At 34.6% G+C, this 26,392-nt stretch overlaps 1 protein-coding gene across 3 annotated transcripts in view; it reads left to right on the top strand.

The window, feature by feature from the left end:
- The window catches only part of CDH18 (cadherin 18), a 389,486-nt gene that overhangs the window by 333,678 nt on the left and 29,416 nt on the right, over positions 1–26,392 (top strand). For all 3 annotated transcript variants that reach the window (XM_037063042.1, XM_037063044.1, XM_037063043.1), the window contains exons 8-10: positions 1,838–1,974; positions 15,433–15,554; positions 22,664–22,781. In XM_037063042.1, the coding sequence (XP_036918937.1) occupies positions 1,838–1,974; positions 15,433–15,554; positions 22,664–22,781 (377 nt within the window). The remainder of the gene's footprint in view (positions 1–1,837; positions 1,975–15,432; positions 15,555–22,663; positions 22,782–26,392) is intronic.

The following is a 26,392-nucleotide window of genomic DNA, read 5'->3' as shown; positions in this document are numbered from 1 at the left end:
GAAAGTACATTTGGAATTCACACTCAAATCTAATTATCTGTTTTTTATTGCACATGCTTATCTAATTGATATCTAAGGTATAATGTGTCAAAATGATTTCTCCCAAATTATTTTCTCCCCAAAACGTTTTCTTCTGCCTCTTTCTCCAGTTCAGTAAATGGACTTACTAATACATAGTAGCCAAAACACACACAGACTGAGTTATTTGTAATTTCTACTCTTTACCCTTGTCATTCCAACAAGAAGTTCTGTGGGATGTATCTGATGTGTAGCCTTATTTTGTGCATTTGTTTCCATTTCCTTATTTTTCCCACCTTTGTCCAAAATGGTATAATTTCCTTTCGGAATTGTTTTTGACATGTCAACAATCCAAACAGTAAAAGTTGTCACTGTGATTATTTCCAGAACATAAAACAGATTGTTATTCTGTTTGTTTAAAATTGTTCCCATTGCTCTTTGAAAAAAGTAAAACCTCCTTACCATATGCTGCAGGCTTTCTTGCACTGTGATCTGCCCATCAGCCTCATTCCCTCTTCTAGGTAAAATGAAACATACATTTGTTTAAAAAGCAAATTGGGCTTTTTTTGTAAGTTGGATCTTTGCACTGTGATTTTCTATATTCAAATTTTCTTCCCTTGGCACTTTTCACGTAATAGTTCACTTTTTTTTCAGGTCTAGATCAAATGTTACTTAAGGTGAGACCAACGAAGAGGGAAATATTCGAGATTAAAAGAGAGAAGAAAACTCTTTTGTCCTTAAATAGTCCTAGAAATGGTTGGAAGCATTTCTAGAACATATTAGTGTTTACTATATTATTTATTCAAACTTATAGTAATTAACTATTGTTAAATGATGGAAAATTTACAAAATCCAGGGGTTAAAAAACATTATACATATCTCCAATATGTATGCATCTTTGAGTTAGCTCAGTTGAGGATCCGCTGTCCTAGGCTGGCTTTTGTTTGCTGGCTGTTAATCTGTAGTGCATTCAATCATGCAGCTGCTGACTTTCTCAGTACTTCTACCCTGTGCTGGGGTCCAGAGAGGGGACAACTCTGCCCATGTGCCTCTCCTCTTCCTTCTGGGACTAATAGATAAACGTCCACTTCTTAGGGTGGTGGCAGAGCATAAGAGGAAACATACAAATCTCATGACATCTAAATGCAAATATGGTATCGACACCATTGCTTCTAAATCATTCTATTGCCAAAGTAACCTCGAAGCTACTCCTAGTGTGAGAAACCTGCCAAATGACGTGAAGGAGAGAGGAGAAATGTGTGGCCAGTAATGCAACCTACCTCCCATTTAATTCATTTCCCATTCTTTGACTAAAAAAGGTTGCTAGGAGATGGATGTGCAATGGTAATTCATTGAAATATGTTGTTCATTTTATATTTATTTTCAAACCTCAGCAATAATGAAATTCTAATATAAATTGATCTCTGACATCACCTTCTATCCTAAAATCTTTGTACATGTAGCCACAAGAAATTTCATTATGCATTATTTTTTTCTTCCAGTGTACTGTAGACTTCCCAGACATCACTGTTTTGTCTCTCTCTTATTAATCACTGTATTTTTACTGTCTACATCTATGGAATTTTGTAGATATTTTTAAATTAATAATTAACTAGGCATAATATTAAGGACAAATGAGATAAAAATTGATATCAGTTTTATGGAAATACAAAGTTTCTAGTCAAATCTTAAGGACCAAATATACAAATTAAATATATATTTAAATATTTGAATACATTTAATTTAATATTTCCTTTGCTTGAGTTTTATATTTTTATTATAATATCAAATTAAAATATTTCTTGATATTCTTACCTAGATATTTCATCGACTACAATGATGAAGATGAGAGATTTTTCAATATTGATGCCAATACTGGGTCTATTAAGACTACGAAGGTTCTTGATAGAGAAGAAACTCCCTGGTACAACATCACAGTGGCTGCTTCAGAAAATGGTAAATGACCTGACTTTATGTATTATAGGAAAATATGTCACTTTTTATACAAGAAGATTTATACTGGGATTTTCTCATAAACAGGTATCTTACCAGTTTTACTTTTCATGGTAGGATCTAAGAGAGTGCACAGAATGTATTAGATACAATGTTGCTCATTGTCAGATACAGTGGATACATTGTTTACCTTTCCCCTTACTCTCACCCCCGGCATCCGGGTGAAAGCTGGGCGTCGTGGACACTTAGTCCTCACGCCTGAGTCTAAGCATCTAGTTCTCGTGGCAGCACTTCCTCTGCCCGGCACTCACGCCTCGCTTCCCGTGACGTCGCCAAGGGGCCAGAAAAACGGTACTGCACACACTTCAGTTTAGAGGGAAGGGAAATGGAAATTTATCCTTCTTCTTGAATAATTTTCTCAGTGCAACACCCCTCCTCAAGCTTTGATTAACATTAAAAAAAAACAGTAAAAGAATTATGCTTGGAATTTCCACAGGCAGGTCTAACCCCCCTTCAGGCAAGTTCACGCGATGTGGCTGAGGGAGACCCACGCTCTTTCCCCACAAATAATGCACTGTGGTTAATGTCCAAGTTCGGGAAAAAAACATATGTATCAATAATTGCCTGTGAGTTTCAAAAGTGGTATATGACTGTGGTCAAGTAAAATTAGAATAAAACCAAGAAAATTGATCTATTGCCGCGAACGATGAAGTCTTTCTTTACATGTTAAGTGATAAACCAAAGTCTATATTACCCTAAACACAGAATTGTTTACAGAAATTATGTATACATTTAGAAGAGATTTCTAGGGACTCATGAAAGAACTATCCGTGTGTTGGAAGTTAGGAATACTCACGGTAGAAAACAGTGCTGTGTGGCATGAAGTTGTGCTCTCTCTTTCCTTTGCCCTCAGAGGGTTGCCCCCTGCATGAGCCCATCCCAGGAAGTCACTAAACTAGATCAGCAATTTTCTCTAGACCAGCAATTTCCAACCTGTTTTCATCTCAAGGCACGTGTAAACTAATTACTGAAATTTTATGACACACCAAAAATATGTATGTTATATATTTTGCCAATCTGACAAAAAAGGCATAATGTTGACTTGTTCAAAATGCATAGGTATGGCTGTGTTGGCTGTTGTCTTTTTTTCTTTTTCTTTTTCCCTTGACAGTCTAAGGGAAAAGAGGTCAGTGTTCCTGACTAAATAGTCAGGTATTCTGTCTTTTAAAAAATCCAGCAGCACACGAATGTGCCCAGCACACTGGTTGAAAATCACTGATGTTTTAGTCTGTTCAGGCTGCGTAACATCAGCTGGGTGCTTTGAATGACAACCACTCATTTCTCACAGTTCTGAATGCTAGGAAGGCTAAGATCAAGATGCTGGCACATTCGGTGTCTGGTTGAGGGCCCACTTCCTGTTTCATCCTTGCCTGCCTTTTATAGGTCACATGTGAAGACACCCTGCTACAGGTATTGTCGTGACCCCGGAGAGCTGGGGTCTTGACAGTAAGACTGCTAATTCCATCCACAAGGCCTCCTCCCTTATTCCCCAATCATCTCCCAAAGTCCCTGCCTCCTAGTATTATCAAGTGGGGGGTAAGTTTGTACGTATGCATGTTGAGAGGACATAAACATTTAGTTTGTAGCAAAACATTTACTTATTATTGGCATTTCATATAAAAAAAGCATGTAATGTGTGGTCCTTTGTGATTGGCTCATTTCATTTAGCATAATGTTTTTCCAAGTTTATCCATGTTGTGGCATGCATCATTAATTCATTTTTCTTTTTACTAAAAAATATTTCATTGTATAGATATACCACATTTTATTTATCTATTCATAACTTGAAGAGACATTTGGGTTTTTCCCACTTTTTTGCCTAATGTGAAAAAAGATGCTATGACTGTGAATGTGGGCGTTTTGTGTAGATGCACATTAAATTCTCTTGGGAAGCCCTGGCCAGTGTGGCTTAGTTGGTTGGGCTATGTCCTGCATGGCGAAATGTTGCCAGCTCAGTTCCCTGTTGGGGCACCAAGATGTGTCTCTCTCACATCAGTGTTTCTCTCACTCTCTTTCTCCCTCCCTTCCTCTCTCTCTAAAATCAATAAGCATGTCCTCAAACGATGTTACAAAAATAAATTTTAAAAAAGATTGTACAGATGTTTTGGAACAGGCTCCCCATACAGAATATGGAAGAGAAGTATCCTTAAAGAGGATGTTTGTCAGACACAATAGGAGTTTATTGTAAAGTAACTGGAAGTCTAATTCCAGAGGTATTTTGTTCGGAAACCATGCATTAGATTGCTCTAAATTTTACCTCAGCTCAAATAATGTTTGTATCAAGTAGAAACTATTCTATGACTATATATGAGTTCAAGGGTATCATCAAAATTATGTGCAATCTTTACCAAAGTAAATGCCCATGTTTAAGTAAGGCAGTGTCACAAATATATACTTACTAAGTTTTTTTTATTACTGTTTGCTGGTACTTCAAATGGGAAATGTGTTAATACATATCTACTAAGTAAAAGAGTACAGTAAACTGTAACATCCTGAATTGTATGGATGGTAATAAAAAACCTTAGAGAAACCTCAATGAGCAATAGTAAAATGTAAATTAATCCCAATCATAGACAAATATATAGAATGAGCAGTAGTTAAGATTTTATAGCCATGTTGTAAGACTATGTTTAGAAAAGTGCACATTCCTGAACTGATTGCTTAGCCTAAGTGCTTGTTAGAGATTGCTGGAGGTTCTTCTGCATGTAATTGTTTGAAAGGGTTTTTTTTAATTATTTATTTTTAGAGAGAGGGGAAGGAAGGGAGAAAGAGAGAGAGAAACATCAATGTGTGGTTGCCTCTCATGTGACCCCCACTGGGGACCTGGCCTGCAAACCCAGGCATGTGCTCTGACTGTGAATTGAACCGGTGACCCTTTGGTTCGCAGCCTTCGCTCAATCCACTGAGCCACACCAGCCAGGGCAATTGTTTGAAAGTTTTGACCTCAACATCAGCCATGTTATCAGAGTATTTTTGTAGTATATTTTGTTTTGGAAATGCATTTGATACTTTTTTCAGGCCAAGTTTTTAAAAAGCATTGTGTGTTAGAACAGCTTTCCGTTCACAGCAGAACTGAGAGGAAGATACAAAGACTGGCCATACACGCTCTGCTCTATGCAAGCTTAGCATTCTCCATGATCAGCAAACCCCACCAGGAGACACACTGGTTGTAACTGATAAACCTACATAAACACATCACAATCACCTGAAGTGTGTAATTTGACTTTGTGTTGACTCTTGGTGTTTTATGAGTTTTAAGAAATGTATAATGGCAGGTATTCATCTTTACAGTGCCATACAGGATATTTTTCTCTACACACACAAAAATCTTCTGTGCTCTGTGCTTTTATGTCTCTCCACTCCGACCCTGGTAACCACTGATCTTTTTTTTGGTTCCGTAATTTTGCCTTCTCCAGAAAATCATATAGTGGGAAACATCAACTATATAGATTTTTCAAATTGACATTTTTTCACTCAGTTATATACATTTAAGTTCCCCCCATGTATTTTCATGGCTGGATAACCCAATTGTTTTCAGCACTGAGTAATATTCCTTTGTCTGGATGTACCACAGTATATTAACTTAACCCCTGAAGGACATCTTGATAGCTTCCAAATTTCAGCACTGACAAATAAAGCTGCCATAAACCTTCATGTCTAGGTTTTTGTGTCAAAGAAGTTTCAGCCTGCTTTGTATCAGGGGGTACAATTGCTGCACCTTGTCATCCACACGTATTTCAGTCCCAGATTCTTAAAAGGCTGGGCTGTTTCGATAATTTTGTAATCTTTTCACCTCTCACTTCCCTCTGCTCATTTTGTTCTGCTTTGCAGGTAGCTCTGTACTTTTAATAAGTATTTCAGATCTCCTGACATCTGTGAAATCTTTCTCAGCCTCTCAGCCAAATTGTACTGCTCCTTTCTTTCTGTTCTCCAACTTTATGCATGCCTTAACTATCCTCTTACCACTTATTAGTCTTACGTATACTACCTGTTACATTTTATGGTAGTATTTTCTCTCTCTACGAGATTTTGAACACTTCAAGTATAGGAATCAAGTCTGTTTTATCATTGGTTAATCCTAGAATTCCCAAATATTTAGCTATTTTCCTGTATAAAACTTGGTTAAGAAAATTTTGTTACGTACGTGAATATCCCTTACCCCTCATTTCTCCACCTTAACTGCCTAACCAATTTATCACGCTCTATACAACTCAGCAGTCACTCAGCTATATAGTTCTCACTTTCTTAAAACGCTCTATTTCTTACTTTTTCTGTACATTGAATGCAAGAATTGAACTCAACCTGATCAATACACCATATTGCAACTGTACCATTCATTGCTTGCACGGCAGTTGTACTTCCAAAGGAGCCAAAGTCTTGAGACGATACGTTATTCATTCAACTGATGAATCTGAAAGAGTCCACTGGCACCAGAGCTCACAAATGAAATAATAACAACTGCGTATTGTTGCATTTATGCAAACATTGGCCTCAGTTCTGTGTCATTTTTATGTTATTCTGATTGTATACATCCCGCGGTCCAGACACCAGCATTTCATGCTCCTTACTAATTAAATCCTGCTTGGGTGTGTCTTTCAATTTTCAGGCAAACATGGTCAAAGATTAAGATGCACACATTTCAAATTTAGTTTAATTATTAGTTTTGGGTGAGGGAAATTAAATTTCGATTTCACGAACTCATTTCTTGTTGCCTTGTAAACTGAGATTAATTTTTGTCAGCAGCCGCATCTAACAACGCAAAACTCTGTCATTGACGAGTGGGCGATTTGAAATTCCTTCGGCTTCTATATGGTAATTTGCCATCGCCAGCATGCTTTTTGTGTTATGTGAAATCTGCCTTCCACAGATTTGTTCATGTTAAGGAATTTCCCTTAGCAGACAAAGCAGCCTCATGGACACGTTTTCCTTGGCACACAAAGAAATTGATATTGCTTTAAGCATGATCAAAAGTAGTAAAATAATTTTCTGACATATTTATTCATATGTGTCCATGTTTTAGTGATGTTGTGTAATGAGTTACTAGGAAATATCCCCAAATAATTCAATTTCTTCTAAGGTAAAATAAACTTATTGGCCCATGTACCTGTAAAATTCATATGTAAATCTGGATTTAGGCTTACTTTCATCCGGTCCCTATCTCCATTTTTCCAGGATTTTTTCTTTTGTATCTCTTTTGATCACATTCTTTGTTTTAATGTTGCTGTGTTATAGTAACAAGCAACAAATACTATGTTAACTTATAATATAGTCATGGGATGAATGCCACCTGACACTGCGGTAAACTCATTATTTACCATGGTGAGATAAATTGTCACTTTGAATAATCATTAAAATGGTTCCTCCTATTAGGTCATTTTTACATTTTTATTTACTATCTTTAAAAACTATAATACATAAAATGTGCCTGTACTTTGATTAATTATTACTGCAAAACCTGTGTGTTCATCCACATTGATGAGGCAATTACAATCTGTATACATTCTATTTGTGTTGTTATTTCGCTATTTACACAATACGTTGATATATTTGAGGCCTTACTTTTCACAGTATGCCCATATCAGTAAAACATTCTGAAAGAATTAGAATAAATGTGTTTAGTCAAAAGAAGAAAAGCTTTGAATAACGGAAGCAATTATATACAACACTGCCAGGGATGTGCTTTATCATTTTCCTCTGTCCTCAAATGTTTAATACCTGTCCCAATGCCATTGCATGAAGCAAATAACCTTGCTTCTCTAATGAGTTAAAAAATAAGAAAAATCAGTAAAGTGTTTCCACAGTTTTCTGCCCCCGAGGTCTATGAATATAATTAACACTACAGGCTGCAATCTGCACAAATCCCACTTCCGTCAGGTTGCTGTGAGTAAATTCTCCACATCGTGTTTCTGACAACCTCTCATGTGTGCCCTGTGTCCTGCCTTCTCTCGCTCACTCAAGAGACATTGACCTCTTTCCTGCATCTTCATTTTCTCTGCTCTGACACATAATTTTCAGTCCTTATAAATAGGCTTTCATGCCTGTCTGAAAATAAAATCGACTCTCAAAATCAAGAACTAAAACCCTAACTTGATTGAGTGTTTCCCTCTTAATCCAGTTCTATTATTGTATATCCTGTTCCAAAAACCACTCACAGAAGTTGCTTGTAGAGTCATGCACAGTTCAATGATGGGGATGCATTCTGCAAAATTTGTTCTTAGCAATTTTTTCTTTGTGTGGACATTACAGAGAGCACTTACCCAGATCTGGATAGTATAGCCTGCTGTATACCCAGGTGATAGTATGGCCCATTGCTCTCCAGGGGAGGAAAAATAACATTTTTCCTCTACACTTATAGATTCTTGGCTGCAACATTCCTGTAATAAAATATTAACGGAAGAAAAACAAATGTGTTTAATAACATGCATACCTCCTGTGTACATGGAAGGGACCAAGGAAAACTGAGTGACTCACCTAACTGGCTGAAGCCACCTTAAATATATATCATTTGCAGCTGAAGACAAAAGATGTTGGGGATGAGGAAGTCGGTTTGGGGAGGTTACCAAAGTGCACTAAAGATGAGTCATGGTGCTGTGCAGATTTTCCTACTTGTATTCTGCTTTGCTAAGAGTTCTCAGAGATAAGTCCATTCTCCCCCTACCCATAGCCAGGGGGACACTCTTACAAATGCAGATTTTCCTTGCAAATATAAAATTTTATTTTACAAAAGGTAATATTTACTACTTGGTTCTCAGGTCTTTCCTAACGTCTGCTGTTTCTTAAAACTTACCCATGAAAATTAATAAATAAATAAATAAATAAATAAATTTTATGCTGAAGAGACATAGCTTTGGGTGAAAACCTATTCCCCTACAGCCCCTGGGCTGCAAATACGTTTGCAAATAGGTGTTTTTATGGACTCAGTCCTATCTAGGGGCGCCCAAACTTTCGGCCTCCCTGCACCACCTTGGAAGAAGAGCTGTCTTGGTCCACACGTTAAGTGTATTTCAACACGTAATCACACACACACAAAAATCTCATAATGTTTTAAGTAAATTTACAATTTTGTGTTGGGCCGCATTCACAGCCACCCTGGGCTGCCTGTGGCCCCACGGGCCACAGGTTGGACACCCCTGCGTGTAGGCAGTTGGAACCCAGCGTTAAGTATTTGTGTTACGCATTGTGCTACTTTAGGGCAGCTGGGTCGCTAGGCAGTAGGGCTTTCCCAGCCCTATGAGGGCTCATGGAGCCGCCGTCGCCTACACAGTTCCTCTTTAACCGGAATGCCGTCACAAAGCGCCAGACTGTATTCACAGTCTGCACTCTCGCACCATGCTCTTTAAAATCCACTCTAAAAACACTCGTTTTTATTGCTTCAGCAAAGTTACTTTTGTCTTCCACTTTGCAAAATCTAAAGTATAACTTTCATTCCACCATTTGTTCAACAAAGCAACACCATTTGGCAAAATTGACAATTCCTTCGAGTAATAGGTTCTTTCAGTGGCTTAATGACACGGTATTCACTAGATTCTCCTCGTCCCTCACTGGTCCTTCAATCTCAGTGGGCTGGTTCACATGTCTCTCTCTCTCTCTCTACTTGCTGAATTGTGAAGCATGCTGATTTTCCGACCTTAGACCTGCCTGGAGTATTTGCCTAAGTAATCTCATTAAGGCTAATGGATTTCTATAATGTTTATACATAGATAATGCTCAAACTTAAACCTACAAGAAACTGTTAGTTTTCCCTTGAACTCCACATTAGCCCTCCTAATATCTCCTCTTGAAGGTCTCAAGCTCAGAATGTGCCAAGTAAATATTTTCCTTAAAATCCATATTTTCTCTAAATGTGCTCCTCCAGAGATCTAACCCATCTCAGTAATGATGGTAATAGTCTTCAGATTCCTTGTGTAAATTGCTCAGAATCCTGTTCAGCGCCATTTTGTCTCTTAAGCTCCACAATCAGTTTTTCCAGGAAACTCTATCAGCTATACCTTGGAAAATATTCATAAATCAACCACTTGATACAATTTCCACTGCTCCGAGTCTCGTCCAAGCAACCATCGCCTCCACTGGAGTATCTGCCGTAGCTTCTTTTATAGTCTTTTCAACTTAACAGGAGCCTGCTTTAACCTGGTACCCAGAGAACTGCTAGTGTGTTCTTTCTAAAATCATAAGTAATGCAAATGCAGGCTCTTTTAAGTGAGATAAAACACTTGCAAATAAATTAAGATTACAAAACACAATACTCAGAATGAGCAAACCCAGATGAAAGCGCATACATCCTGCCAAGCAAAGAGTAAAGGTAAAGAGGATCTTGTTTTTGCTTTAGTTCTTGTGTATGAATCGTATTTTAGGTTGTTTTTATGAATGTAGTCTGCTTGGGCTTTTGTACTGTTTTCATTGTATATGCTTCTCTGTTTTTAATCCTGTTGTCATAAAGGTTTTGATTTATGTCTCAATTATTATCGTATTATCAGGAAAGTCCTTACATTATTTTAGTATGTAATGATGTGTAATATTTAAGGATACTGAATCAGGAGTTAGGCTCCATTGAAATTTTTTCTATTTATTACAAGCAGCTAGGGAAAATTATTTAACAAAAATATGATGTAATTTCTCATTTTAACAAAGGATTTCAATGAGGATTAAATGTAGTGTCTTAACCCAGTATCTGCCGCATGATGACATAATAAATGTCAGCTCTTCCAATTATCATAAATATGGCTACAAAGTATGCTAAATTAATACTGGTCACTACTTGATGTATCTTCAGAAACAGAGACAAAATTACAGTTTGGATACCAATAGAAAGATATACACATGAAAAAGTTGGGAATACATTTTTTAATAAATAATTATGTATAATGATAAAATCTTATAGTATCTATGTAGACATAGAGAAAATCACTTAATAATCAAACTGCTATTAAAATACATTCATTAAACTTACTCTATTAACTATGATTTATTTTATATAAAATTTATTCACTTGATGGCTACCATCACCTGTATGCTACTAATAATGAATAATATACTCTCAAGGATGCATAAATGTTTCATCTTCCTTGACTACTAAGGAATTTGTTTAATTGGATAATATCAACGAGCACTGAAATGTACATACAATCTTGTGATATTTCGATGAGTTTTACAAATACACATCCCATGTGCAATTACCTCCCTAGCCAGGTAGAGGTTGTTTTCCTTGCCTCAGAGGGGTTCTCCTTGACAGTCAATGCCCTTTCTTTTTACCCCTCAGTGATAACAATATTGTCATTTTTTGCCACTTCTAGAATGTGATATGAATGCAATTACAAAGCAATGTGGTTTGGGGCAGACAATAAATACAATTTGGGCTGCTTTTGAACTACAAAAATTTTTAGGTTTATTCATATTATTAGTAACAGTGGTTTCTTGCTTATAGTTAATATTACATTACAGATATATTATTACTTACTTGTTAATTTTCCTATTGATGTGTCTTTTACATGTTTTCTGTTTAGGGCTATTATTTGTAAATAATATTTACAAATATTATTTAATAATACAAATAATAATAAGAAAATATTTGTACATAAGTATTTGTGTGGTTGTATATTTTGGTTCTTCTAGATAAATATTTAAAAGAGTTGAATGTATTCATCAATGCAATATGTGTGTACTCCGCTTTATGAGCAGAAAACCAGAACACATGCAGTTAAGCCTGAAATGGCTAGAAAGCTATAGTATTTGTAGCTGTACAGGGCATATAAAATAAGGCTGATTCGACGTGGGGAGGGACCGTCTGCTTCTAGAAAGAATGACTTTCCTGTACCCATGTATAGATTGGGTGCAAGGCTGCTCACTTCAGAGGACAGCATGAACAAGACAGGTGGGCAGTGAGGAGGCGGTGGATGAAATAGTCAGATACTTAGTTGTTTTTTTCTAGTCCTTCCTAAAGATGTGGATTTTCCAGAATCCTCTTCTACAAAATGTTTGTTTGTTTATTTGTTTGTTTGTTTCTGATACATGAAGGTTACTTCTAATCCTGACTGCTCAGAGAAGGAGCAGGGGGACATAGGGGGACAGTTACGGCTCCTAATTAGCAATGTTAAAATGTTCTTGCCTCAGATTTCTAGAACAGATTGCTTTCAACTTCTTTTAAAAGGTGAGCAAATACCTGGTTTAGAAATATTGGGTTGGCCAAAAAGTTCATTTAGCTTTTTCCACAGAAGACATGTTTTTCATTTTCCCCAATAACTTTATCGATTTGGATATTTTGAATATTTCAACTATCTCCTGCTTGGTATAACATTGACTGTTCTCGATTTATGTCTCAGTTTCATTGTTATCAATTTCGACTGGTTTACCGAGCCATGGAGTAACAACATCCAATGAGAAATCTCCTGCACAAAACTTTGCAAACCACTTTTCATATGTTCAAGCACCTTCTTCATTCACTGCATGAATCTTTTTTGTTGTTGTTGCATTTCAGTTGCATTTTTATTTTTCGTGAAACAATAAAGCCTAATGTGCTGAAAATGTTGGATACTTTCTTCTGTCTTCATTATTAAAATGACTACACAAAAATTTACTAATGTTGATTTTTTTAATGCACACTGATATGACAGCTGTCATGATACAGTCTAACACAATTGTTTTAAATCAAGTTAAAGACAACTAAGCTACTAGAGACATCTTACGGGGGAAAATGAAGCTTTTGGCCAACCCAATGTAAACATTGATGAAAAATTAATGGACAAAGCTACAACAAAAGAGATATATTTTTATTGTAGCAATAGTAAGGTATGAGAAGTTAATGATGATCTTGGCTTTGCCAAGATAATCATTTAAACTTAGTCAATATCAATTTTTAATTCATAAAATGAGAATTCAGACTGAATATCCTCTTTTAGAAATAAAGATCAAGAAATGCTCAGTATTAGCCCATCAAAAAGCTGTAGTCATGCATTGTTTTTGTAATAAGATGTCACTATACATAAGTAAATACTTGAGTGAGCATGTAGCTAATTTTAGTTTCATAAAATATTTATCGTTATAATATAAACATGTTAATATAATGTATAAGCATCACATTATCTTCTATTGTATGTAAACAAACAAGTTAATGCCAAAATTATTATAAATTATGCTAGGAACAAAAATATTACTTTTAAGATGTTTTATAGCTTTTCTGTGTTTTTAGTATGGTATTGAGTATTCAGTATGACAAAGATTTTCAAAGCAATGTTTTAACACATTATTATACTTCAGAAGTAGTGTTTAAGAGCATCATTCTTACTAATATGTTGTTTAGTTTTGCATGTTGTTTTCAGCTTTACAAAATTTACTATGCTGGGTACAGTTTTCCGAGACATTTCTGAGAAATATATTTTTATTGCCACTGTTTCTAAAATTGACCTATTTCCTATTGGTATTTAGTTATTTTCTCTGTAGTATAACTATACCATGGTTATTGTAATTATCCAGACCCTTTTTCAGACATTTGTATTTTTCTGTTGTTGTTTGTTCCATTATTTGTTCTGGTAGTGCATGTGTTCAGGCATTTCCCCATAGTATAAGCCAGAAAATTGCTGGATCCTGGGCATGAGTATTGTGAACTGTACAAATTATATTTGGGTTACTTTAATTAAAAAGCATTCCCATTGGTCTCTACCCAACCCAGCATGTGGAAAACTTTTGTCAAACTTCTTAACATTGTATCACACTGTTTGGTGTTAAATGGTAACTTATTTAGATTAATTTGCAGTTTTAAAAACTGCTAGCAATGTAGGAAATTTCCTCATGTGTTTATTTGCAGTTTGAATTACCTAATCTGTTAAATGTTATTAATATTACCCATTTTTATATTCTGCTGGCTCCTTTTTTCTTATTGATTTAATTTGTTGTGTTATATATTGTAGATACAGATTCTTTGTTAGCAAATACATTCACTCATTTTGTGATTTTTTTCCTTTGTGGCATATTTGGAGGAACTGAAAAATATTATCCTTGAATATAAACAACTTTATCGGTGCTTCCTTTGTGATTAGTGCATTTTGTGTTTTGAAAGTTTTCATGTACCTTAATATATTATAAACCACAGTTTTTTTCCAAATTATGTCTAGTGTTATCTTAGTCATTTAAGTCTTTATAAGTATTTAAAATACATTTTTTGTGTATAGTGTAAGTATGGCCATTTTATAATGATGATGATGATATAGATGACAAGTTTTACTGAAACCCTTTTTTCATCAATCCTAATTTCCCCACTGACCTGAAATCACATTCTTACTATCCATTTAAATTTCTATGTGTAGTGAATCTTGGTTGGTTCTCTTCTGTTTCTGTTTGTCTCTACCTTTGATACTGGCACATTGCCTTAGGTTCTAATACCACGTGAGACTCGATAGGTGGGAAAGTAAGTATCCTTGTTTGTGCTTCTTCATACAAGTCTGGATAATCTTTGTGCTTACAAATCTTTGTATCAGCTTTCAATTTCTATGAATAATTCTCTTTGGGTTTGTATTAGATTACATTGAATATACACATTAATTTGGACAGGCTAGCTTGATTTATGATTTGGCTCAACTTCTTTACATCTTCTTTAAATTCAATGAAGTGTCCTGCGTATAAGTTTTACCTATACTTTGTTAGGTTAATTTCTAGGTTTCTTATAGTTCTGTTCCTTAACTCCTGTTAGTTTTTCACTATTAAGAACCATGTATGTTGTAGTTGTATTTGTTGTTGTTTGTTTAAAGTTTTCTTAATCAATTTGAGGGGACACATTTTTATCCCTACTTTGCTAAGAGTTTTGTTTTCTGCTTTGTTCTGTTTTGTTTAGAATAATGAATACTGCCTTTTATTTCATAGTTTTTTTCTGTAAATGTTGAGGTAATCGTGTTGTGTTTTTTCTCCTTATTTTAATTCATTAACTTTGTGGATAATTTTTATGCTCTTTCATTTTTCCTGTAAGAAGTAAATGATTCTTTGTGTGAATAACTTGACTTTCTATTTTTGCCAAGTTTATTTAGCTGTGAAACCTTAAACGTTTTAAAGCTTTTGTGATTTTTTTTTTTACCAACTGCTGTGCTTTTCTTAGATTAGTGATAAAACTGATGGTTCATCCTGTAGACTCTGACAGCATACAATGAATTCTGACAACTTTCTCCCACTCCAGTTCTGAATAACATGTAATTTCCTTGATATGACAAAAAAATACCGCTTTCACATTCGTGCCATGCCTTGCTGTTCATTTTTCATCTTTCTCTAAGTTAATGAGTTTAGCGAAGAGTGCCGTCATGCCAAAAGTCCTGCCACAGCATATGGAGCTGGTGACAAGCTATGGCATTAAGGAGGTTTGTTTTAAACCACGCCTCTAAAGTGTGCATGGAAATACTAAATACGTCCCTGTGTGTTTTGCAGACAATCCTGGTTTGCTGAGCCATGTCACAGTGGGTATTAAAATTCTGGATGTCAATGACAATCCGCCTGAACTTGCCAGGGAATATGATATTGTTGTCTGTGAAAATTCTAAGCCCGGCCAGGTAAGTTAACTGTCCACTTCCTCTCATTTGAATCGGAAAAAAAGCATCTTTATTCCTATTACTCCTCATTTACATTTTTATTGAACTTATTGGTTAATAAAATTATATGGCTTTCAGGCATGCAACTCTATAATACATCATCGGTACATTGTATTGTGTGTTCTCCCCCCAAGTCTTAGATATACTTCTCAAAACCCCTGTGTTATTTTTGTGCTCAGTGAAAATAATTTTTAAAAGCTTTACATACCAAATATATATTTTTGAGAATCATAGGAAATAAGTTTTCTCCGGATCCCAAATATAATTCAAAAACTAACTCATTCATGCATGCGTTCATTATCCCAATTGTACTGAATGCTTTGCACGTAGCCTGGAGGTAAACGAGGAGGAAACACTAAACTTTCCTGTGCTGGTGGAACTTTGAGACTAGACTGTGGAGAATGGATTGGTTCATCTATTTCAGAGGGCATGAGCGAGTGACATGTGTAACCAGTGTATGATCCTAATAAAAAGAGATTATTAAATTTTACAATGTGAAGAGTAATGTGTTAAGAAAGTGGGACAACACTTTCTTAAGTGTTGGAAGAAGCAAGGAAGAAGACCTTGAAAATGGGACATGAGTGTCCATATATCATGGCACCTAGTTAGAGAAGTATGGAAATTCTGAAGGAAGTCCAGGGTGGCTGAGGCACATAAAACAAGTGGGAGCTTGGAAGGGAAGTGCATTTATTTCTCTTTACTGCTACATGACAGATTACACAAATTTAGCAACCTAAAACTTGTAGTTTCCATAGGTCACATACGTGCTCAGGGTTCAGCTGAGTCTTTGCAGAGGTCTCCCAATCTCTCAAGACTATAATCAAAGTATCACTCAGGACTGCGTGTTCACCTGGGGCTTAGAGACCTCTTCCATGCTACAAGGTTGTTGGCAACAGGTAGTTACTTTCATCCATAGACCTGAGAGCTTCAGGATTTTCCCCAGCTCTTCAAGGTTCCTGACAGTTCTGAGATGCCGTTCACAGTTTCTCGCCATACGGGTTTTCAAAATGTGGACATTTACTTCACCAAACAAGTAAGAAATGTTTCTCTGGTAAAGACATTGCTAACAAACAGCTTTGTAGAATGCTATATAATCGGGTGAATTGATACTTTTGCCATACTCCATTGGTCAGCAAGCAGCAAGAAATAGGTTACACCCATACCTAAGAGGAGGAGATGCATCAAGCCATGCATTCTGTAAGAATCCCCTCAAGGTCTCTCTATCACAGATGAATCTAGAGATGCAAAAACGGTATAGATCCCATTGGGCCACATAATTCTTTTCATTGTCATTGGTAAACTGGAATGAAGAAATCACCCCAGAACATTTTAAATTATATTGAAGCTTGTGATGACATTACAATTCTGAGACACATTATCTTATGTATTATTGTCTTATGTGTATGAGGAACAATTAATAGTGGCTTGTTAGAGTAATAATTGATTATGTTTTAAATAATGTGATTTGTGAGGTAGTATTTATATGTACATAAATGGATAATTTTTACATAAAATTTTCTCATATTCCTTGTCCTTGAAAAATTAGATAATGTGAATATGGATATACTTGATGAAAATTATATTTTAAACTCTTCACAACTTATTAAGATTATCACTTTAGGTACTTAAGAATTGTCCTATATCATCATTTTAGAAGTGGTAAAGAATTCTATGGTACAGATATATATAGTGATTTACTTACTAAATCTTATTTTAAGTGTGTCAGAAAAGGATGCATGTGTCCTAAATTTATTTTCTGAACATACATTATAAAAGCTTCAAAATTCATGTCAAATTTATATATAAAAATCTAAAAATATAGCACTGGGTGGATCTGGAAAGCATTATGCTAAGTAAAGTAAGCCAGTCAGAGAAAGACAAGTACCATATGATCTCACTCATGTGTGGACAAACTGAACTATCCAGCAAAACTGAGACAGAATCATAGAGAGCAGGATGACGGCCAAGGGGCAGGGTGGGAGGCGGAGGGACTGAGCAAAAAGGGAAAAGGACTCCTGGACACAGACGACAGTGTGGCAATTGTGGGAGAGGGGTATAGAGGGACCAAAGAGTAATGAAAAAATACAACAAAAAATAAAGGTAAAAACACAGCAACTGAATATGGGATTTCAGTTCTTAATAGTAACAGTAGATGAGCTATAGCTGAAGACAACATAAGTGAATTGAAAAGTAGATCAGAATGAAGGGACAAAAAGACAAAAATGTAAATGAAAATATAAAAGACATGGGAAATCCAAGTCTAACATACATGTCATTCAATTATCAGAGGAATTTTAAAGAAAAAAAATTGAACAGAAGTGATACTTGAGGAGATAATGTTTGAATAGTCTTCATACTGATGATAATCATTATGTCAAATATTTAATGATAGGAAAAAATAACAAAACACTAAGTGATTGACCATGAGATGACATTACCTGAATGCCTTAAAATAAAATTTTAAAAAATAGTAAAAGAAACTATAATTTTAGGGGAAAAATAGTTTTAGCACTAGGCAAAAGTTTTTAGACTTAACATCAAAATTAATGCATTAAAAATTGGTCACCTGAAGTTGATCAAAAGCAAAAAAAATTGTTTTGTAAAAGATCCTATTAAGAAGATGAAAAGACAAAGCACAGAGTTAGGGGGATATTTGCAAACCACAGCCACCTTTGTCACGTGGTGCCATGGCCACTGTGGGCCCACGATGACTAGCCCGCACTCCTGAGTCAGTTCAGGCTTCTGGTTCATGTGAACGTGGCTTCCAAAGACATTGGCCTGTGGCTTAGACTTCTTGTTGTTGACTCCTCATATTGTCCACTTCTTGCTCAGGTGAACATTTCTTCAGGCACTCTCCTCACGTGAAAAGCCATTCCATTTTCTTCTTATTAGGGAGGATTAAATTAGTGAAAAGCATCATGTTTTTTTTCCTTTAGGGGTCCAACTAACCACTGATATAGTATTTCTCTTCTATCATATAGTTGTTGCTGTTTTCAGAAATTAATTGCTAGACTTAACACTCCTAAGTTATAATGTATTGAATATTTTGATTATATGATTAGTTCTTTTTATCCTTTAAAAACTCATTCATCTTTAGCATCATTGTTGTCTATTAGTATTGTGTAATTTTATGTTGCTGTGAGATAACTGGATTCTTTATGCTGTTCAACATGTGTTTGCACTTCTTTCTCCGCGGTGAATTTAGACTTATCTTTGAGGAGTAAAAACACCATTTTAACATATTGTGTTTTGCACTTGTATTTAAACAATTCATTCCCAATCTCTGTAGTCAGTTCCACAATTAACGCTAATTACAGGGGAAATGGTCTACTGTTTGATTTGGTTTCTGGTCTTTGGTTTATTTAACTTTAGGCTTGCGGCATTTCTGGAGGCTCATTGTGTATTTTGATGCAGACTTAGAATAGAGAACTCTATTTAAATGATAAGTTACAAGCAGGGTTTCTGAGACATATATTTGTAGTGCCCACTGGTATGACACTTGCTCTTCGAATCATAAACGTTTCTATTATGGATTCCATGCATCTCAGTATAACAGCATTTGCCTGTTATACTGAGGCCAGTCAATCATGAAAGCAGAGCTTTAAAGCACTAATACAGCAGAAATCAGATGATTCAGGTACTAATATAAACTGCAGCAATATATTTTCTGAGTTAATATATTTTCTGTTCTAAAAAAGTATTTTAAGTAGCTAGCATGAAAAATATTTTAAAAGAAAATAATGTATTCATGAAATTTGAAGTCAGTTCCCAAAGTAGAGTCAATTCAAAATAATTGATATGTGCTTACACCTATTAACTTTGAAAAATAAGTGAAGGGAATGCTCCCGATCTTATTCACATTGACTTTTCCTGTGTGTGTGTGTGCATTTTACACTGGAAGTAAACTTAGTAAAGAAAATGTATAAGAGAAATGTGTTATTATTTCACACCAGCCTCTACCCAATCACATCTAATTAACAATGCAATTTTGTATCAGTAAAGTAGACCAGTAGAGATTTTACATTGTGTCAAGGATCAAGCTCAATTAACTAACAAAAATTGGTATTATTAGCAAATATATTTATGATTCCACTAGAGATTACATTATAAAGCAAATTTGATATTAATTTGAAGAAGATATAATGTTTATCCTAGAACGCTCTTTTTAGTGTAAATGTTTAGTTAGGGTTAGTTCATTTACTTAATGAAAGACTATGATATTTGTATAAATTTGTGATATTATTTTTTTTCTAAAAACATACTACACAAGTAATTGATTATTGAAAACACATTTAAAAAAGAGGATATATTTATTTGATTAAGAAAATCAAAATTGTTTCTAATTAGTTTATGCCAAAAGTAAAGACTTATTCATGGGCATTATAAAAATTATACTGGAAATTATTTATAAATACCAACTATATTTTAAAATTTTTTCTTCTTTGGTAGACTAAATCTGTTTCTGTTTTTCTTGGGTCTTTCAAAATAATGAAACATTTTTGCCCTAATTACATAATGTGTAAATGGTAGAGAATATCTAAGTTTGGTTTAAAAGAATGAAAGTCGGAGTACATAAATCCTAATATGAAAAATGTGCACAAAATGTCAATGACAAAGACATGGCAATGATAGGTGTGTATCTGCCAGAAGTTTAATATAATATAATAATATTATATTATTTAATATAATCTTCTGAAAGTTATAAACATGAACTTCCTAGGTATGTTTCCTAGTAAAAGTCTGAGGAAACAATAAGAGGAAATCTTATTTCCTAATGAAAAATAAAAGGTGATCAGTAAAATAGAAGAGTTGAAGTATTCCATTTCATATCCAAAAAATATCTGAATTCTAGATAAAAAACAGATCAACATTCTAGGCTTTTGGAAACATTTCTCAGAAATATTATGGAAAAAATTTAAGTATGATGTGTGACCAACAATTCTACGAGACTTCAAGGTGATTGTTTGAAACGAAAGTCATGGGCATCAGTTCATTTGCTATGTAGACAACACTGAGAACTCTCTGACAAAGATGTATTTGCCATAAATGGATTTTTTGGTAAGTTCAGACTTTAAATTACTTTATAAACATGGAAAATGTATTTACTAAAGGTAGAAGAATAGTAAACACTATGTAATATAAATTATTTCAGAGTTTAACAAATAAAATAAGCTTAAAAATTTAAAATACGTTGTAAACTAAGTTTGAAATGAGAAGAATATAATTGTCCTAAAAAAGCAATAAGAGGAGACAAATAGTTCAGTTGCTTCAAATTAGTTATTCTCCAACAACACCCTCCGAAATTACATTATAGGGTAAGAAGTGAATGTTTAAATAGGGCAGTATGTTATGAGGTATCATAGAGAAAATAGGACTGTGAATTGGAGAACCACAATGAGTGAAGAAGAGTTGGGCCAAGAAGACGTTTATTTTCCAAAAGAAAAACATTTATTTCATTTAACTTTGAATGCAATCTTGAAATTGAACATTTTTATTTCAGCTTTTTTAGTCAGCAGCTGATGTGCAGAGCAAGTAGGTGGGTTTGTCACATTATACATACTCTCAACTTTATGGAGCTTTTCATGCATTTGAGAAAAAAAACTTTGTATGATTTCTGATTATTCATCAACTTGTTCTATACTCATGGTCAAGAGCCAATAACAGGGGACAACAATCTAACCAGAGACTAGCTCTACTTTAAATAAAATAAGAAACCAAACAATGAACAAATATGTAAAAGCAGGACAAAGACGTACTGGGGGGGGGTGAAGGAAAAAGGTCTCTAACCTATAGGTCTCCTGCTAAAATAGCACATTTTGAGTGGCAATGGGAAGAACATAAAGAGGTAAGCTGTGTGCATGTAAGGAGGAAATTGACCACCTCTAAATTCTGAAGCACTTTCCTCATTTTCACTTCTGGAAAACTCATGTTTTTCTTGTCCAGCTCTAACTCATCACTCATTCTCAGTATTTTTATATTGCTCCTCATCTCCCTGACAACATAATGGGATTAAATATTGAAGTTGGGTCAAATTGAGTGCAATGTTCTCAGAAATCTCAAATTTCGAAATGGGCATACTATATGTCACAGGCAGAAAATACTATTTTCATGTCTCTTTTTTTTGCTCACTCTCTCTTCGTTTTTATTTTTCCTACATATGGAATACAGGGGTGGGCATAAGTAGGTTTATAATTGTTTATATGGAAAATAATATAATTAATAAATAATAATACAGTAGTAAACTCTGTGTTTCACATACTCACAATTGTAAACCTACTTTTGCCCACCCCTGTTTAGGAATGCCTGGAAAGGGAGCATTAGGACAGTAATTTTTTGAAAAAGGAAAATATTATCTTATTTGTTGGGATATTTATTTCTTTAGAGTGTAATGGCTGTAGCTGTTGAAATTGACATTCTGCTCTTAGGCCACCTGTAATGTCATTTCCGTATGCTAACGTTCTCTGTTTCTTGATGTGCATGGAGTCCAAATTTTGGAGTTGCTTTCTCTCACTAGACATGAGAAATGTTCCATGAAGCTCTGGGTGGTCTGGTTTTGCTTCTTCCACTGTTTTACTATTTAGACTTGAGGCACATCACACTCCTCTGGGGACTCATCTCAGAGGTCTCCTAAAACAGTTGAAAATTTTGACTCTTCTGTTTTTGCATGTGCTCATGAGCTAACATATACTGCAATACTCTTTTATATTAACACCAGAGTGTTTGTATTTGTACAACAATACTTCATGTCTCCCCAAATAGGTGTTCATACAAAATCTTACAACTAATTGGCCCCAAGATACTGTGGGTGGTAAAGGGAAAAATTATAATGTTTGCACCATGCTAGGAAACAAAGTGTGAGTAATTATAAGTCATACTATAATGTATTTCCAGGAATCAATGCAAGTAAGAGCAAGTTAATTGGTTCTTTTACTAGATGAATGTGAAACTCTCAAGGTACATAAAGAGGTCATTTAAAAATTCTTTTGTGTTATCAACTGAAAATGTAATATAATTAAAATCAAGGGAATAAGCCAAGTTAAATTGACTAGTTATTGTTTTTTTTTCTTTAGGTTATTCATACCATCAGTGCCACTGATAAAGATGATTTTGCCAATGGACCAAGGTTTAACTTCTTTCTTGATGAACACCTGTCTCTGAACCCAAACTTCACCCTGAGGGACAATGAAGGTGAACATAAATAAATACATTTATTGATCTATATGGAATATTGTGTCACTTTTGTCTTGATATGGAATAGGCTTGAACAGTTTTGCTGTATTCTCTTATACCCATGAACAGCTTGCAAATCAGCATTTAAAGTCAGTTTAATGTTAATGTGCTATGATCTGTGAATACTTGTGTTTAAAATTAAACCACATGTACAAATGACTTTCATTGAATTTATTCAGAAGCATCCCTTTAAACAAGAAATGTACATGTAAAGTGCTCTTGGGCAAGTTTTAAGAGAAATCTTAGCCGACAAACATGTTTATGAGAGCTGCTATAACTGCTAGGGGTGAAAAAAATTTAAATTAGGAAAAATGAAAAATATATCCTAGGGACAATTAGGAAAGGAAATGCAATGTTTGAAATCACCTTGCATTAGCAAAGCTGCCAAGATGTGCTGTACAAATTATATTTCCTCTCCTTGTTATGAATACTTTCCAAAATATGGGTAGATAAATATGCATAATTACAGAGTGTTTTGGAAATTTTTGAGTTATTTTTGTTTACCCTCTGTATGGGTGGGTTAAAAAGACCACCATAATTCAGTAATCAGAGAAGTTTCATCGTGCTTTGGATTCCCTATTGGGTAGGTTCCTCCGAGTTGTATAAAAGCTCCTCTTCTGTGCATAAGGGAAACATTAAGTCATTCATTAGGTGCAATGTTCTGATTAGCATCGACTTTCTTCTTCCCACACTTATCTTTGATCACATTTACCTGAATATGTTATTATTTGGGATCTAACACTTGCTCAGAACCACAGGAAGGAATGGCATACACGTTTCTGAAGAAACATTTAATTCCCTACCTGTGCTCTGCATGGGGAAGCATTTTCAAACACAAGGTAAAATAATATCACTAAATGACAATACACACAAGCATTTTTATTCTCCCTAAGTTTCTTAAAATTATCACAACAAAGATGTCAAATTTTGCATGTGTCCATAACAAGGTTTATATGAAAATACAAAGAGTGTTTCTCTTATTTTCCTAGCCCCATGGTGAGCTCTGTTGATAGAAATACATATGTGTGCATGTTTGTGTATGACAAGTTGTATTTAAGTGACTGTTGTATTTCATTCACATTTGCAATCCGATCCTATATCCCAAATATATTTAGTGTAAATAACTACACTAAATATATAAAAAATCCATTCATATTTCCACATATTGTAAGTAATTGCATTATTCTGTGGGTACTATTGTTGAGACAGTAGTGACTAAAGTCCTTCCTACTAGATTAGTGTATCTGGCAATAGTGAATTTAATTTATGAATATATTCAAAAGGTCTTGATATAGTGATTTGACAACATTATCAATGTTGTCACATTATCAACATTATCACATTTAAAGATATAAACAATTCTTTGTTTAAAAATACAGAAAACAATTTTAAAGGGTTTATAATGCTGATGTAAATGTCTTAACATTCATTTTTACCATACTTATGAATGTATGTATGGCAAATTTAAACATACATATGAATGTTTAAATCAGCTATACCATCACAAGTATGAGAGAACTATATGGATAATTGTGTAGGGCTATAGATGTTTGAGATTATTTGTAAGACTTTAAAATTTTTGAGAATTGATAAAATTATAAATAACAGAAATAATATACTTAAGATAGAAAAAATAGCAATTTTTTAAAATCAAATGTACTAGTGCAGAGCTGAAAACATGTACCTGAGCAAACAGACCTGATTAGGTTAGATAAGCTAAGTCAGCTAATCTCTCTGAGCCTCACTTTTTATATCCATAAACTGTGATTCAAAATACCCACTTTGCACCATTGGGAGAATTAATGATACCATATATGAAGATATCAGAGCCCATATTGCCTATTCTCCACACACAAGGCAATTATGTATAATAAAATATAAAGATAAAATTAAGAACCCTGGCTGGTGTTGTTTAGTGGATTGAGCCCAGTCTGCAAACCAAAGTGCCACCAATTTGATTCCCAGTCAGGGCACATGCCTGGGTTGTAGGCCGGGTCCCCAGTAGGGGGTGTCTGAAAAGCAACCACACATTGATGTTTCTCTCCCTCTTTCTCCTCACTTTCCCCTCTCTCTAAAAATAAATAAATACAATATTTTTAAAAGAGATAAAATTAAAAATGAAATAGCCAAACTACAATGATTACATATGCACATATGTGTGTGTATACACTTATGTCTATAAAAATACTTACCTAACAAAAAAAAAGAAAACAGATTCACAAAACGGTAATTTGGCAAATCCAATCTTGCTGGGTCCTAATATCTTGGATATTATGTTATATGAGGTAGTAAACATTCACATGTCCTCAGAACATAAAGAAAGAAATCTATAATAAAAATTAAAACCATTATTTCTCTTTACCCATTGCTTACATGAAAGTACGTATTCAAAGAATAATGGAAATATAAATCAGACAGAGCCTCTGAGCCATGATGAGTGATCTCAACGCCTTGGTTTAGTGCTATCTCCTAAACTGCTTTAAGATAAAGAGTGAGTGGAGAGGAAAAGATATTTTCACAATAGAAGAAAGGGAAATGCATATTATGGTTTATAATAAACCTGAAAATCAAATATTTGAAAGAAATCAGAACATGGATTTACTCTGAGTAATACAAAATGCATAAATTATCAGAAAAAATGCTGTAGGATTCTTGAAATTTAAGAAAATAAATTAAAAATAAGACAATGAAATAATAAGTTTGTATAAAATAATTTTAAAATCCTCATCAAAATAAAACTATCATTTTTGCTTGTACAGAAAAATAAGTAGAACTATATGAGAAATATGAGGGCCCCCCCAAAACCTAGAATTTACTTATTAAAAATGCGTATCTGTCCTTACATGTTTAAACTTCAGTCACCTCAAACTCTCCATTTGATGCAACATGCCTACTGAGAGATTTTTCCACTGCAGAGAACTGTTTTTAAACTCATTGGTTTTGATGCGTTTAAGAGCTACCGCCATTTTTGTTTCACCTCTTGTACATTGGCAAAACATTTCTCTTTGAGAACATTTTTTACCTGGATAAACAAAAAAAGGAAGTCGTTCTGGACAAGATTGGGTGAATAGGGAGGGTGGGTCATGGGGTTCATGCCATTTTGGGTCAAAAACTACAGAATATTCAGTGCAGTGTGGTCAGTTGACCTCATAAATCACCCATTGTGAAACGGGCAAACACATTGAAAGAGTCTTCAGAAAAACTCACAAAAGCCAAATCCAGCCTCTCACAACAATGCCAGCTGCTACACTAATAACAGATGAGTTCCTAGAACACTCACCTGTGGGGGAAGCCTGTACTACAAGGAGCCTACCTTCCAGACAATAATTCCATTTTTTGGCCCCACCCATATGTGGTGATAGTAACTTAGTTTTACATACTATAAATGGCAATATGTGTACATTTATATAATATATATTCAGAAATTAAAGGTGGGTGGGCTGGGATGGGAGTAAGATAGAAAACTGTACTTGAACAACAATTAAAATTGTAAAAATTTACAGGAAATACAATTATATATACATGTGTCAATTTATGTGTGTACAAATATCCTATAAAACTATAGTTAG

The sequence above is a fragment of the Sturnira hondurensis genome, unplaced genomic scaffold (assembly GCF_014824575.4).
Source record: "Sturnira hondurensis isolate 20B ecotype Veracruz unplaced genomic scaffold, ASM1482457v3 Scaffold0014384, whole genome shotgun sequence".
Lineage (NCBI taxonomy): Eukaryota > Metazoa > Chordata > Mammalia > Chiroptera > Phyllostomidae > Sturnira > Sturnira hondurensis.
The sequence above is the reverse complement of the archived record's forward strand: the minus strand, read 5'-3'. Positions and strand labels throughout refer to the sequence as shown.